The sequence below is a fragment of the Denticeps clupeoides genome, chromosome 1, assembly GCF_900700375.1.
Source record: "Denticeps clupeoides chromosome 1, fDenClu1.1, whole genome shotgun sequence".
Classification (NCBI taxonomy): domain Eukaryota; kingdom Metazoa; phylum Chordata; class Actinopteri; order Clupeiformes; family Denticipitidae; genus Denticeps; species Denticeps clupeoides.
Window position 1 is genome coordinate 7,078,180 of NC_041707.1, and position 17,657 is coordinate 7,095,836.

General features: G+C 41.7%; 1 protein-coding gene across 1 annotated transcript in view; it reads right to left on the minus strand.

Moving 5' to 3' along the window:
• The window catches only part of smyd3 (SET and MYND domain containing 3), a 136,884-nt gene extending 119,227 nt beyond the window's left edge, over positions 1 to 17,657 (minus strand). The window contains exons 1-2 of the mRNA XM_028967921.1: positions 17,490 to 17,657; positions 593 to 656 (exon numbers count right to left, since the gene is read on the minus strand). Coding sequence (XP_028823754.1) covers positions 593 to 656; positions 17,490 to 17,650 — 225 coding nt within the window. The 5' untranslated portion in view covers positions 17,651 to 17,657. The remainder of the gene's footprint in view (positions 1 to 592; positions 657 to 17,489) is intronic.

Sequence of the window (17,657 nt, forward strand, 5' to 3'; positions counted from 1 at the left end):
ATGTTCATAGTTAAACTGAAACATTGTGGGATCCTTCATTAGGACTACGATATAAGAATAAGGTAAACACACACACACAAGATGCCTACGACAGAAAGAAACTAACAAAATATATATACACACACACACACACACACAGTTTGATGTGCTATCAGGCAGCGAGCAGCTTGGAAGGCTGATACTACATCTCGACTGAAGCACAGGAATGATGAGGGGAAGTCGTTGAGTCAACAGGCTGTGCAGAGGCTCAAGACATTTACCACATCCCAGGAGAACAGAGATCTAGGGACCAAACAATGTACAAAGACATGTGCATTGGGAACAAACCTAAACAAATTTGGATATGTGTGTCTGGACCCTCCCTGAAACCCTTCATTTAACCTAACCCAAAAAAAAATCTGTATTTTATGAAAATTTGTTTTTTTTGTAATCCGAACAGGCGTCAATTTTGTAGCATTGTAAGAATATTTGATCTAATAAAAAAATAATAATTTAGGTCCTTCAGCTCAATACTATGATCATACAGGCTCTGAGACAGGCATCACACTGCCAGTGGCATTCTGTGAAAAAAAAAAAAAAGGGGTGTCCTTACCTGGCAGCGCACATTACAGTACCGAGCAATCTTGCACTGAGAGCATCTCTGCAGGCTGTCAGACCTGGGGGGAGCGAAAAGAATAAGGAAATGGAAGAGATAAGAATGACAGTCTGGTAGAAACAGCGCACTAACAGCATAGAACCGTAATACCACAGAGCAGGAGGACACCACACACCTACAAGATAATAAATCAGAAAATAACAAAGCCGTTGTGAATTTAGAAAGATGTTCGTGTTATGTTCTACATAAAAGTGGATTAAAATCGGTTGAGGCAAAAGTCCTTTTTGTTAACCACAGCCCCATGTCAATCCTTTTTTGAATATTTGTAATTAATTTTTTTGTTATGAAATGCTATTTTACTTGCAGTTTTTTTGAATTGTAATTTTTGTGTATGTGGCCAGTTTACAAAATAAATAACATAAATGTCATAAAAGTCATGAAATGTCATGAAAAATAATTTAAAAAAAAAGAAGAAAAAAAACACCACCACCACCAACACAAGTAAATTTCCCCCAGACTTCTCCAGTGGTGTTTTAGATGAAGGGTCCTTTTCAGTCTGTCTCAAGGACGTCAGAATGGTTTCCTGTTTTTCAGTTCGGCATTTGCTGAAGACCCACAAGATCTGGCAGCTGTGTAATAATGTTTTAATCACAATCTCACATTGCAAATCAGAAATGTGTTTACAGGACTGACTGGTAGTACTAGACAGCCACTAATTTGCATAACATCACTTAGCAAAAAGCAGTATACTTGGTTAATTTTATTAAGTATGCTTGAGTATAAGTATAGCAAGTATACTACGGACCATGTATTTTTAGTTTACTAGAAAGTATACTAATTTAATAATTCTTTGGACTGAATTGTTTGCAACATATTTAAGTTTATAAAAGTATTCTTTAAGTATGCTTTATAAGGACAACCAATCACCTCTGGTTTAACCTTTTTTTTCAACCCCTTAACCACACTTTGAGGGTAAAGAAAAAAAACAAAAGGAGGTGGAGATCCCAGCCAAAAAGAACAAAAGATGGGAAAGTTACTGGGCCAGCCACACCATGGGCCATCACACCCAGATCATTCCCCTACCTATTAAAATAAAAATGTATTTAAGTAAAAAACTAGACCACTGATAATCTCCAACCCAAATTGAAATAAACTAAAATAACAAAACTTAGACTCTTAGACTTTTCTTCTTAAGTATATAAAATACAGTATATAAAAAGCTAACCTTTTATATACTGTAAACACAGTTTACATTTTTACAAGTAAACAAGTATACTTCCTCAGTTTTAGTATAAAATAGGTATACTTATGTTGAATAAACTACTTTTTTTTTTTTTTACACAATTTGTGTTATCTAGTCCTGTCATTATTTTTAAAAGAACAGTTTTGTGCCAGTTACTGAAAATTAATGATTAGCTAAGAACCATCAGTTACATCTCAATAAAAGTCAACAATCTCACTGTTATACATTTTAATCCTATTACATGAAGCATAGATTATCTGATAAGGACTATTTGGTTGAAAACATAAACTCATCCACTGATGCAATTCAATGGAGATTTGCAGGTCTTCTGAGCTGAAATGCTATCTAATTTACACGATTCATGTCAAATTAGATCTCTTATAGCTAAAGGTTCAAATTTGGAGAAAGAAAAAGCTGTGGTCACATCAGTGTAACTGGGATCCTGAATTTTACTTATTCCTCTTGGGCCGCTTGTAAACGGCTTCAGTGCAGGCTAGGTTAATCACTGTCAGATATAGAGTCCATTAGGCTTCTGAACTGAACTGAAGCAATTAATCTTCCATAGGTGTACTTAAAACAAATTAAAGGCCTATAATCCATCCTAGAGACGTTAAAATGCGAATAGGGTGAATAAGTTCAAACATTTGCCCAACAAAGCTCAGATGAAAAGTGATTCCAGTTACATAAGTTCATGACAGTTTTCACAGCATCTCCATTTTATGTATAAGAATAAAACAATCTCTTTAACACTGCAGACTGACCATGAGCCACGTACGGTCCAGGTGCTTAATGATGGATCCCTGCGGTCTGGTGTTTTTTCGTATTATTTTCAGCCATTTCCCAGCTGTGAAGGAAAACTCTAACAAAGGCAGATTTATGGGCAGACGGCCCGAGTTGTGCCAGCAGACTGATTAACATCGGATGTGGCCCGTCTCCCTCACTCATATGAAGCCACACAGCTGGCCATTGGCAGTCATCGCAAGTCACGTAGGATGGACTGTTAGTCACCTGTTGGGTCTATAAAAGGCGCTCCGGCATCATTGTCACAACATTAATGATCCACGCAGACAGAAATAGTGCTAATTTTCTCCTGGGCCACCCAATTGTGGCTTTTACGTTGTCGGTCATCTGGACATTCTTCACCTAGTCTCTCAACACGTCTGTGCTTATCAAAGTTTGTGGTCGTAAGAGGGACCAGACGGAAGTCAAATAAACTGCTGAGTCACGTCAGGCCAAACGTGTTCGTTCTACTCTCCATCACTCGGGCCAACGGAATCACCCGCCATCCCGTGTGGCAGAGAGTGATCACGCCATCGATCGTGCTGCTGCCACGTTATCTGGGAAATGGTCAGCCGAGCGTGATGAATCATTTTAGGACCACACAGTTCTTAACCCCAGGCTGAGTGGAGATAAACACGGTGATGGTCTGCAGGCCTGTGGTTTCAGGATGGAGGAGAGGAGATGTGACAGTTCACATGTTTTTTTTTTCCATGTGATTTATGATTTACAACACTTCAGTATTGCACATTGGTTGAATTGCATAGACGTTAATAGAAGCATTGAAGCATTTAACATGATGTTATCCATAATCTAACCCTTAATTTCTCTCTAATGTGTTTATGAATCTACAAAGTTCTCATTCCGACGATCGTGAGTATACGTCAGCAAGCACTTTATCATTTTGGTGTTATTCTTTTGATAACACTCACTGAGACAACAAGGAAATATCTCACACCATGTTAAGACCATGTATGGTACCAAACTACCATAGTTTACCTTCAATATTTCAGGACATTGTAACTGTAAAAAAAAAGTGTTAGAAATATACAAAATTAGTCACTATCACACAAATTTCTTTTAGCCAGTCAAAATGCAAGGTCAGAGGTAACAGTGGTATAAGTGCACGTTTACCACAGTCTATATATTATATAACTACTGAAGATGCCTGATGCCTGGAGAAACTTTAGATTCATAGTTAATAAGACTATTCAGTCCTGACAATGAAAACATATTTCAATAGATATTCAAAACCTCTGTACCAAACCTCTCTCTCTCTCTCTCACACACACACACACACACACACACACAAAGCTGTCAGTTAGCATTCAACATTTAAGAGTCAAATGTTTCCTTCTCTCCTGCCAATTCGATTGGCATTCAGTCTCTGATCAGTAAAAAATTCCCCGCCGCATCCCAGTCCCTCAGCTACGTCCAACGCAGGGAAATGTTCATTTATTTACACTGGAGAGATGGCAGATTTCAAGGCATCCAGTGTGTTTATTTTCGGTAGACATGAAGAATTAGAGTAACAAAGTCATGAGTGAACTTCATCCTAATGAAAAGTCCGTTCACTTTGAGCCAAGCTTTCAACAGCTTGCCATTAACAAGTCCTGACAAGATTACTACCTTATCTTTAAAGATCTTCAAAGATCGCCTTTTTAATATAATAATTGCAGCTGTTTTCCTGCCATGTTTGAGACAGATGAGAAAAGAAAAATACATCCCTTGCAATGTATAATTCACATGAATTCCTAATTAATATAATCCTAATTAATTTTACCATCTAATCTATCCTGGGGTGTGAGCAAGGCTGGGACATCCCTAGCAAAACAATCAGAAGGGTCTGCCGTCTCCACATAAGAAATGGTTTAATTGATGCAAAACTTGGGAAATAAAATATCTTTTAAATGCACGACCCAGCATTTTGCACAGTTACAGCATTTTCACTGTTACCTTCTTCTCTTATGATGGCAGAGGCGGTGATTTATACCAGTCTGGCTTCTCATCAGTTATGACCAATGTTCTCCGGCCATAAAAAAAAACATTTGTCACCCCATGCCGCTAGGGTCACCACATTTTTGCAGAAAGTTAAAGGAAGCCTTCTATAGCGGGACCTTGCCACACGTGCCAAGTAAGGCAGCAGTGATGGTAACTCATAACTCAAGCAAGTATTATGATTCATATTTATTATTCAGATACCAAAAAACACACGAAATAAAAAGATGGTTCAGTTATAAACTCCAATTAGTACTGCCAGAAAACATTAGCGGACAAAGATTCCAATTATCTTTGAAATAATTTTGAATCCTACAACTTTCCTTTCTGACTCTCCACTAAGGAACTGTGTGGTGAAATGAAATTAAACATTCACATTACAGCTCAACCATTAAAAAAAACAGTTTGATTAAAAAGCATGACCCATATCAACAATCGAACAGTTTCATTCCAGACGAATGCTACTGACTACCAAGCGATGTGAACAACAAGCTACAAACAAACTTTTTTTTTTGAACGAGATTAATAAAGATTTTACTAAACAGGCAACAGAAAAATATCAGACGGTGATAAGGACATGAATAAAATATGCCACGGGATAATTACCATCGGTTAATCATGGAGCAATTCATTGCATTCATTGGAAAAAGTTAAAAGTCCCTGAACAAGCCCATTAAACATTTCTACGGCTATTACACCGACCCGCAAGACAAATGAGACCTGATTAAAGTTAAACAGATCAGCGGTTGGTCCGCAATAATGGTACACTGATTGCCTTTGTTATATTTAATATTCATATTTGATCCTAATTATTCAGAATTTAGATTGCCTTAAGCCTATTTATCTAGAAATCACTTGCATAGGAATATACACAATCTCAGGGTGTTTAAAATTTCACCCAGTTAAAGATCAAAGCCAGAGGAATGTAAATCCCAGAAATGAAAACAAGAACCTGGCCCAGCCAGCAAATGATCTAGAAATTTCTATGATCATAGTGCCTCATTATATCTTTTTATTCATTAAGGATTAATTACAGAGCTTGTTAAATTGAAGTGGTTGTCACTGTGAAACACTGCAGCACAGCGCACGTTGACAACAAAACGTGTCCTCTGCTTTTAACCATCACCCTTAGTGAGCAGGGGGCGGCCATGACAGGCACCCGGGGAGCAGTGTGTGGGGACGGTGCTTTGCTCAGGGGCACCTCAGTGGCAACCTTCTGATTACGGGTCCGTTTCCTTAGCCGCTAGGCCACCCACTGTCCCCTTAGTCCTTTTAATCCCATGGCCCATAAACACATAAAACGTTCTCACTGTGCAGCATAATCGTCATTTTGTGAATATGCTTCTAATATTATTATGAAACCACAATGATTAATAAATTTTAAAAAGCAGGTGATCCAGTAAAGGAGGGCTTGGAGTGAGTGGGGACGAGTACACACATGGACAAAACCATACACAATTAATAATTTACAAAATTTAAATGGAGTAAATGTAAATGTAACACGCCAGTTGCTGTGGAAATGTGATTTAAAGTATGATTGATTATAGTCATACATTTGAAACCCATCTGACATCTAGCAGGAAATGAATTTGATAATGAAACACCTCTCATTAATGGAGCTAAAGGTAATAGTACAAAATCCATTCACAGTTCAAAAGAAAGAGCTAACAAGTCAAGTCAACATTTAATACACAAAACGCATACATACACAGTGAACGGGGGTTCACGACTTTAATTTTCAACAACTATGTGGAAATGTTAGCTATACTATGAATTAGGGTTGTTTAATGGCAAGGATCTCATGATATGACATATGGGTCATGATACGGGTATTTTTTGTGATACTGTACATATTGCAATATTCTACAGTTCACTGAAAATGTAAAAAATAGAGATGATATACAAGATACAACTGGATCACATTACATTAATAATTCAGCCATAACAACATAACTCAGAACTGAATATTGGACCAAATTTGTATATGAAAAATATTGATATTTGATGTCCCTGTATCGATAAACTATAACCATGTAAAATATCTCAATATATATTGCTGTATCAATATTTAATATTAATATCTATGCTATTAATGCTATTACATTTACAGCATTTATCAGACGCCCTTATCCAGAGCGACTTAAGCAGGATTCGAACCCGGGTCTTCTGGTTCATAGGCGAGTGTGTTACCCACTAGGCTACAACCACCCATGAATAACCCACTATTAATAGTACAGGTCATTGTTCATATAACCAGGCATAAGAACATTAAATATGCTTTCTTGCAGAACTTTCTTTAGTGTAATGTGGTATAAAAAAATGTGTGTGTGTGTGTGTGTGTGTGTGTGTGTGTGTGTGTGTGTGTATATATATATATATATATTTTTTTTTTTCTCTGTGAATGCAGTCTCACTGCAATTTCTGTACACACATTCCATAAATAAAACCCATCCCACGGCTTACAGGTGTCACTACAGAGTGCCCATAGTGGACATATTCCACATATTCCAGCTGGGCCTGGGCTCTCAGGCCTCCTGCAGTAAATCATCACGGCTCCTGCCCGTCAGAGCCCACCGGAGCTGATGCACTCTAGCCAACGGTCCCTGAGGAGAGCAGCAGCCTGAATTACGTGGCACCTCTTCTGAAGAGCCCAAGTGATCAATGGCAGCCCTCAGACAGACCGGCCAGTTCTGCCTGGCTGAAATAACGGCTTATGTGACAGTCTTGACTTTAATGCCCCTTTTTTCCACACACCATTTCGATCTGTATTTTGTCTTTAAAAAGATTTTTTCCCAACAAAGCTTACAGTTTGACCAGTTGCAGGTTCTGCATCTGCAATTTGTCTGCGAACACCTCAATCAATGAGGCCAATTAATTACTTTGGCCAGTTGGTCACTTGATTGTCTATTTTGCTGCTAGACCATTTATCCCTATGATGGATGGAAATTAACAAACGAATTAGTAGACAATTAATTTGACTGTGGTTTAGCTGGTGATGCCGTTGCATGTTTTCCACCCTCAAGAAAGCAGCCTGTGGTGTTTGGAGATGCAACAAAGAACAAATAGACAAAAAGGCAAAAGCGAACAGCCACATATCCACTCCATCCATATTGTGTGTGTCTTTCACAAATATGAATTCATCGTCTGACTTTTTTTTTCAGTCGAATAAAAGAGCCTCTGAGTAATTGAAGAAATTATTGTCAGAATTGTCAATTAGTCACTGATCAAGCACTAGATGATTTGTTTGTGATAATGCTTTTTTTCATGCACATGTTCTGGAATTATCTGGTATTAGCAGACTTGTATATTTTAACCTATACAACTAACAAGACAACTAATAATTTGTTTGAAAGGTGGACTGCCATTATTATTATGATTATTATTAGACAGTAAATTTTTCCCCCACTGAATCCCCCTTGGATACATGGTTCCATTTTTTAAACTGGGACATTATGCTGCATAAAAGCTCTCTGGTGCATCAGTACAGAAACAGGTCTGTTCTACCATGTGGAAATACTGCACTCCAGTGGCCAAGAAAACCTCCCAAAATCCAGATACTTCCCCATAAACACACCAAACAGAAATTATGAAACTCATACCTAAAACAACACACTATTGTTACAAACTGAAATTTCATGAACTCCTTTGACAATCCTAACGAGACCCAACTTTCTGATTTTCATCAAAGCCAGCATTCCGCAATCCTCCTGCTCCTGAGTCAGAGGTTCTTACTGGAACTCTCGTCTCATCCTGCTCAAAATTCCCACTTATCCCTCCGCTCGCTGCAGCAGAGGCTATAATTACCCGAGCCGGTGTGAAATCGGCATCCTACATCAGTGTGGGGAAGAGCCGTAATGTTCCCGCAGCGCGTTAAAACAAACTTCTGCTTGTGAGCAAACCATACAGCGCGCCGACTAACATACATACAACTTCCTGTTCTGTCATGACTCTGCCTCATGCACTTTGCAGAGGACACTGATACAACGGGTTAATTTTAATCGTCAAACGTGCACTTTTCATGCAACATAAATCTAATGCATATCAACTACAACACAGCTTCAGTTGTACTGTACTTTGAGCCGGAATTTTGAAATTTACAAGCAGTCCTGCAAAAATCATCTGTGAAGGCTGCAGTTTCCCACGCCGTGCGTGGGACATGATGAATGCTTGATGGTAGGGCTGCTGCTCCATTATTTCCGGGTAGAGACAAGGTACCAGGTGTCAGAAAACATCTGGGTACAGATCTGCACATCTGCAGCACCACCCATTTGTACGGAGATTCAGACAACGGTACACGTGTTTGCACACTTGATTGTTAAATTAATGACTTGCACAAAAAGAAAAGAACAGAAAACCTGTTGCATTAAAGACACATTTTTACAGTTTGAGAATGAGCATTTAGAAAATATAACAATACCCTTAAAGCAGATACCCCCAGACAGCTTTTTTATGTTTTAATACATTAAAGTGAAGGGGGCGAATAAGTTCAAACGTGTGCTTTTTCAGCCCTCCCTGTACTACAGATCAAATTAGCCAAGGATCAGGGATTAAAGCATGCACTAAACCAAATCAAACCTGTCAGGACAAAATAAAGCGAGGGAGGAGGTCCCAAGTCCCCCTACCCACTAATCCTGGAAATGAGAAACCAACTCGTGCAAGACGAAGCTCGGCAAAAAAAAATACAGCCCAGTAATTATCAACGGGCTGCTGGCGGTGCTACTGGTGGTATGGCTTACAGCAAGAATTAATTAGCCGAAAAAAAAAGGACCACCTTCCTACCTCCAGCAACACACACAGACACACAAAGAACAAGCACAGGACCTTATGCAAAGGTCCTTCAGTTGTGCTATAAGAGCCTATATAAGGTACTATGACGTAGTGCATTCCTGTCACTGCATATCAGTGTACTTCTAGTTGAAAGATGAAAAATATACAGTATTTGCGACGTGCTGGCTAGCGGTGATTTCCAAATAAAACTCTTCAACTGCAACATGGATCATTTGCATGCAACTGGTTATGTGAGCAGAGCTACAGCCCCCAGGAACATTTCAATCATTTTTCACATGAATTGTAATTTACGTCTGTCTTTGTTGTTTTGTTTGCCAGGTCACAGTAAGGAGGGAGCATGTCTGTCAGGAATTATCTTAATTTCTGGCATGAAACCCACAAATTGCCCACGCGTCTGCGTCTGTTCTGCTTTTAATGTAATGACAAAAAAACATGACCTTTCGAAGCAAAAAAAAAAAAAAAAATTACATTATTACACAGACAGTGGGAGTTATATTTTGTCATTATCAAGTAAATAAACAAAAGATGAATCCAATCCATATCACTGCTGGCAGCCATTTAGTCCCATAAAGAACAAAAAGAGGTTTATTAAGGTCAAGTAAACATTTTACCCTAAAGGTGCTACATGTTTCTGACATTGACTGTTAACCTGGGGGAGAGGAGGATTCATTACGCCACATTTTCACTTAGCAAAAATCAGGCCAAGGAATATCCAATAAGACCGCCTCCCTGTCCCAGCAGCACGTCACTCATATTTCACGGCTTTGGGAATGGAAAATTTCATACAAGGGGGAAATGGAAATGCTACTGTCCTCAAGTCCTCACCAAACCAGTTGATTCAGACGAGAAAAAAAAAAAAAAACGCTGTTTGAACAATTGAAATTTGGCAAGCAAGTGTGTTATGCTTGCAGATCAAAAGTCTTCTTCTGACCACAGCTACGTCTGTCAATGCATATCCATTCATGGATCAGTGCAGCAAATATCAATATTTTCTATAATTAACTAATTATGCAAGAGCTGCAACACCAATACCTTGTCAGTGGTGCCCTAGTGGCTAAAGAAGCGGACTCATAACCAGAATCGCAATCGCATTTACTGACCTAGTATGTGAGCAAACACAAACAAGGAATTTGATTCTGGTACATGGTGTCTCTCAAGCACAACAGTATACCATATAGGCTAAATATAATATAAAGAAAAATTGAAAGATTACAGAAATAATACCACAAGTGTCGTAAAGTGCAGCTGCAATACATGCAACAGTTAAGCTGTTTAGGAGAAGGACGGGAACTGCTCCTGTGTCGGCTGGTCCTGGTCTGGAGGCTACATCGTCTGGGTGGACAGAGCATGAGAAACGGGAAGTAACCGTTCCCCTTGTGACGACATAAAGGGCCAAATTCCAGATCCGACCATCTGAGCTGCCGCTCTCTGAACGGCGAAGCAGAATGGCCAAAGCACTCTTTATACATATTTGCCATTTCTAGCCAATGCAGGACCACAGACAGGCTAGGGGAACTCGTATTAATGTTACACATACTGGCCACAGTTTTCATTAAAAAAAAAAAAAAAGTGAAAGTGAAGTGATTGTCATTGTCACACACTGCAGCACAGCACACTGTGACACAACGAAATGTGCCATCTGCTTTTAACCATCACTCTTGGTGAGCAGTGGGCCGCCACGACAGGCAGACGGGGAGCGGTGTGCCGGGATTCGAACCGGCAACCTTCTGATTACGGGGCCGCTTCCTTAACTGCTAGGCCACCACTGCCCAGTATGTACGGTATGTACTATATCCCTCTGCGATCTATGGATTACTGGAAAGTAAAAGTAATATATAGTTACACTGGAACTTTTTACTTTTGAAGGGGATAACAGATTAAAGTGATATGTCACCGAACATTAGAATAGAAGACAGAACAACTGCAACCCACATTCATTAACAAAACCCGTTAACACTGCGAGCATCAGCTGGAGCCACACAGTCGAACAATCGCGTGTTTTCAACACAGCGAGATAAAAGGAGACGTATGAAGGTCCTGACCAGCCTCGCTGCTTCTCCGCTTCACTACGCTCGTTTTTTGGCGAGTGCAGAGTCTTTCATCCTTTCCCTATCTGACGGTTTATTGGTCCGCCAGTAGGAAGAGTATGAATAATTTCCCTCTGATCTGTACAGAGCTGTCTTTGCATAATGCCGTTGTCAAGAATCGGGGGCAGACGTGTTTACTGTACAGTCTTACATTAAAACCACCTCAGCAGCAAATCAGTGTTAACGGCAAACCGAGGAGAGCATCAGGCGCCGGGGGAGCGGAAACAACAAGAGCGCCTGAGGGAAGGAGGAAATGGAGGAGGACTTCATTCCAATCAGTCCAGTCCAAAAAAAAAAAAAAAAAAAACCTACAAATACAGCAACAATTACAGCCTGCTGGAGCTTAAATGTTCCCTATTATGAAATGTTGTTTTGCTTTTATATCTCTCTCCTTATCCCCTAATACTGGACCATAGGTCTCTTTCTGAAATTCAGCCATGGCGAAGAATTCCAGCCACTTTCAGCCAGTCCCACATTGAGATTTCCCAGGACGTGCCGTCTCTGTGTCTGCAGGTTTAAGTGCTAATGAGGAGAAAAGAGGCGGGACGAGGAGGAGAGTGGCCTGTATAAGTTGAGCGGACATTCACAGAAATTACGGCATCAACACATCCAGAAAAAAACATCTATTAACCCACTTGTTATTCAGTCTCGCATGACGTAACTAAAAAAAAAAAAAAACATTCATGCTCATTTTTACATCCAATCACCGAGCAACTGCAATGCTTCACACGTTTTCAGGTCATGATGATCAGTGGAAGAAATTAGGGGCGGGGTGGGAAAGCATGAGAAGTGGGAGGTAACTTCTCCCCTTATGACAACATAAGGGGCCAAATTCCAGATCTGACTGTCTGAGCTGCTGCTCTCTGAATGGCGGAGCAAAATGGCCAAAGCCCTCTTTATACATATCGCCATTTCTAACCACATAGACAGGCTAGGGGAACAGTTATTAATGTTAGATCATCTCACAAAGTCACATTTTTAGAATAGGGGACCTTTGATGTGATTTAGGGGACCTTTAAAACTGTAGAAACAGTGGGTTATTTTTGTTTTGTTCTGGAAAAACGCCGACACGACTTCCTGGTTGCACCAAACAGTGTTCATTGTTCAACAGTAATGTTCATTACAGTTTGCCGGTACTCCACCAGTAACACGATCTCATGTATGATGCTGGGGTCTCGAGGGGACCATTTCCGAAGCCCATCATCCAAAAAGTACAAAGCAGGTCTAGACCAGTGGTTCCCAACCTTTTTTCCCTGAAGCTCCCCTGCCTGCCTTGTGCCCTGTGTGCGCACCCCCGAATCCGCCATCCTCAACCCCACCTCAGAGGCACACCTGTCAGCAAACATGAGTGTGAACAGCACAGGTCACATGGAATCGCGTTTCTTCAGTCCGGGGCCAGAAATGGGATTCAGATCTGATTTTCTGCAGTGTGGGGAAATCACACAACTTCCACGTCACTCTCGATCGACGTCGGTCACCATTCTGAGCAGCAACAATTAATCACTTTGCTCAGTTTCTCTTCATCTTTCTCCTCCCCATCATGCAAGAGTACACACCACCGCCTCCATGCTGGAAATTGATTTCCTGTATCAATTCACTGATGCTTTTTGGTTTGTTTTGTCAGCATGGTGATATTGGCCATATAAAAGGGCCATTGTTTGGCCGTGTGTGTGTGTGTGTGCGCATGTGATAGTCTCAGCATGCACATCTACAGCCCCATCATTAAATCCGGAAATCAATACTCTCTCCCCAGCGCGCGCCTCCCTTAAGTCCCACTAATCAGACAGACCCGGGGCTCCACGTCAGCAACCTCTTCGCAGATCTGCCATAATTGTGTGTTTATTTGTTGGTTTGTTTGCTTGCTTGTTAAGCTGTGGCTATCTGGCCCACACTGTGATGGGGAGGTGCTCCCATCCAGCCCTTGATATTTTCCGCCCAGTCATTTGCTCTCATTAGGAACAAGAGGGATGGGCAATTACCCTGGCCTTTGATGAAACCCTAATTTCCTTTAAAATGCCCCTCAAGGGTGAGCGGTGCTGTGTGGGATTACCTCATCACGTTTCTATTGTAGGCCTGCAGTCTATCATTTTGCCAAAGCAGGAAGCAACTAATTATTACTCATCAACATTTACACAATGATTTCCATGTTTGAACACAGTCGTGAACGTGGTGAAAAACATTTGATATCAAGCTGAGGTACTTTCTGGATCAGAAAGTAACTGTCTCCCGTTATACCAATTTTTTGTTGTTGTTGATATCTGCAATTGTTTTAAAGTGAAGTGATTGTCACATGTGATACACAGCAGCACAGCACACAGTGACATTTGTCCTCTGCATTTAACCCATCACCCTGAGTGAGCAGTGGGCAGCCATGACAGGCGCCCGGGGAGCAGTGTGTGGGGACGGTCCTTTGCTCGGTGGCACCTCAGTGGCACCTTGGCGGATCGGGATTCGAACCGGCAACCTTCTAATCACAGGGCCGCTTCCTTAACCACTAGGCCACCACTGCCCAAAAAGTTTCAGATATTTAGATCATTCATTAAACGTAAAGAGACATGATTGGACCTAATAATTAAGGGATTTGTTGCATTACCTGGAGGAGGCTGCATGCAAAATTGGGGGCAGGGTCACCTGACATCTCGTCTCTCCTCGCACACCCTGAAACTGAAGTGACTGTCATTGTGAAACACACAACGAACTGTGAATTTAGGTAACAGTGTGTGGGGATGGTACTCTGCTCAAGGGGAGCAAGGTGGCACCTTGGCGGTTCGGGATTCAAACCCCCGACCTTCCGATTATGAGTCTGTTTCCATACCCACCAACATGTTTAGGCTCAACTTCCATAGCGCACAAGGCAATGAAGCTAAATCCCGGTGCTGCTCTGAAACCAAACACAAAATTTCAAAGCATTTCTATTTTGTCTCACACAATTCAGCCCAGATTTATGGCTAAATGTACAGTTATTAACTCATCCTCCTGCTGTGTTTAGGAACGTCGGAAATTAGACATACCTCAGTCACCGTGCACACCAACCGCACAAGCAACCAGCCTAGTATTGTGTTCACCCACGTTGTGAACAGCAGGATGTTAGCAGCAGATCTTTTGTATATTATTTTTGTATAACTATTTTTAGTTGTAAATTGTGAGCCTGTTTGCGTGTTTTTGCGTGTATGAATATTGTATATGTGTGCATGGATATTGTATATGTGTGTATGTAAAATATTGTCTGACAAAAAAAAAAAAAACACCCCTATACATGTAAAAAATAAAATTTGTGTGTATATATATATATATATATATATACACACACACACACACACACACACACACACACACACACACGCACACACATTTTTATTTTTGTCAGACAATATTTTGTTGTATGTATGTCTCATAAAATATTGTTATGTAAGTTGTGAGCCTTTTTTTCCCCAGCACATCCACAGACACCCAGGCTGGACATTTGAAGGCCATGTCAGTACCATGAACTGCTTTTCTGCTGCTCCCAACACACCATTTTCAAGAACTGACCATCCCCTTGCTGCCTAACATCGCCAACCCTTGTGTCACCGAAATCAGACAATCTGTGTGTTAGTTTTTTGATGTTTTCGCTGATCTGAGTGTATGTCATTTTCCAGATTATCATTGTTCTAGAATGTTCCCGGGAAACTTATCTGCCACGTCTGACTTTCACTGATCGGTTATGATCAGCTCCGACCAATGTCTGGTAGATAGAGGGGACTGTGCTCATTTCCTGTTAGTCCTTGTTCAAATGCGCTACATCTAATTTACGGAAGGGGTCAGATAATCAGATGTTTTCAGAGCGAACCGTATCCACACAGCTGAGCCCTGCCGTTTGCCCCAGGTAAGCCGAGACATACAGACATGCATCCAGATCATCATCATCATCATCATCAGGCCGCTGGAGCCCCTCACCCAGACGGCAACCGGTCTCTCTCAGGCCACCAGCGTGTGTGTGTGTGTGTGTGTGTGTGTGAGAGGAGGAAGGAGGGGAAGTGAAATACCTGAAGCACGATGAACCGCCCCACTCCACCTGCTAAAAGACGTAAACCAGGTGGTGTGGCGGACCTCAGCAGGGACGGAGGAGCGACACGGCGAGCAGCGACACCGCGAGCAGCGGCCTACATTTCATTCACGTCCGAGAAAAATAAAGGAGACACCTCCAAATTCCAAACATTACATGTCAAAAGCAAATTAGAATCATCATGAATGCGCTTTTTTTTTTTACCTGCAGAGCTCTGCGTGTCTAATAAGATTTAACTGACTGCCCCAACACACACACACACACACACACCCTTATAAACCGGCAACACCTGCAGAGAGCGGATCCCTCTAACCAGATGCTCTCCGTCCGAGGCTGCAGAGTGCAGACGCTCTTCAGTTCCAGGAGATTTACTGAGCTGACCCAGAGATTTCAGCTACATTCGCCAGATAACACCTCCAGATAGAGGTCGGTCTCGACTGAAAAGCAGCAGCTACAGAACAAAACAAAGCACCAAAAAAAATACAACAAACACATATGCAATGTATGTCTGAAGATCTTTTTTTTATATTATATTTTTAAAAATGTGGCTGTCTAAATGTTAGAAGTTTCATGCTTCCCTTCAGACAAGGGGTGATGTTAGCCTAGTGGTTCACAATAGGAACCAAATCCCACTTACTGTCCCTGAACAATACACTATGTAGAAGTGCAGCCCAGCACACGGTGACACGGTGAAATGTGTCCTCTGCATTTAACTATCACCCTTTGTAAGCAGTGGGCAGCCATGGCAGGTGCCCGGGGAGCAGTGTGTTGATCAGTGGCACCTTGGCGGATCGGGATTCGAACCGGCAACCTTCTGATTACGGGGCCGCTTCCTAGGCCGCCACGTTCCCCAACTTAACCCTGAGTGTGTCCAGGGGGACTGTCCCCGTAACTACTGACTCTGGGTAACAGGGTCTGATAAACGCTGTAAATGTAAATAACCGTGTAAGTGTGATTTAAACCTAAATTATGCTAATTTCCAAATGACTTCGCAGTGTACAGGTATACCTGATAACCACAAAATGCTGAAATAATTTGAGAATCTGGAAAGAAGGGACCAGTCGAAGTGCGCCACCTAGTGTTCTCATTAGGGAAAAAAAACACGAATAAACAGGCATGCACAGCAGGGCAGGTTTTAATAAATGAAATAAAGGTGCAAATTCATGTTAAATAACGTTGTGTTTGAGGATTCATCGGGAAATGGAGGGTCGTTCAAATCCCGAACTGCCAAGGTGCCACTTTGGGTGCCACTGCTTGGGACCTTGATCAAGGCACCGTCCCCACACACTGCCACCCGGGTGCCTGTCATGGCTGCCCACTGTTCACCAAGGTTGATGGTTAAAAGCAGAGGACACATTTCACTGTGTGCTGTGCTGCAGTGTCTCACAATGACAAAAAAGAACATTTACATTTACAGCATTTATCCAGAGCGACTTACAGTCAGTAGTTACTAGGGACAGTCCCCCGATGGAGACACTCAGGGTTAAGTGTCCTGCTCAGGGACACAATGGTAGTAAGTGGGATTTGAACCCGGGTCTTCTGGTTCACAGGCGAGTGTGTTAACCACTAGGCTACTACCTGCACTTTGCGCTTCACTTTTAATCGCTCCCCACGACGACGCTGTAGACGGACGGGTGGAAATATTTTCACACAATAAATGATGCGATCGTGTCGCACTGACGTAGCTGGGTGCACGTGGGTTTGTTTACGCCGTGACGTGATTTGGAAACGCCCCTACCGGCGGGATTCGGGACTCTTTGAGTGGTTCGAGTTAACGCGAAAGTGAAACCGAGATGTTGTTATCTACAAAACGGGGGGTTAAAAAACGAGCAACCGTCCCCTGGTGACGAGCCTACTGTTTTCAGTACCGGTATTCGTTATAACGAGACTGAAAAGCGCTAAGATAATTAGCACAACAGACGTGTGTGTAGAAGTACAGTTGTCGAGTTATCCTACCTTGCGAAACAATTGTGACACGCAGATGACAAACAGTTCTTGGACACGCAGCAGGCTAGCGGGCTGCCCGTGTACAGGAGCTCCCCGGTGGCCGCGCTGCCCACAGCCCGCAAGCCGTTCCCCTTACCGCGGGCGATAAAGCGCTCGACTCTCAGCGCCATCGTGACA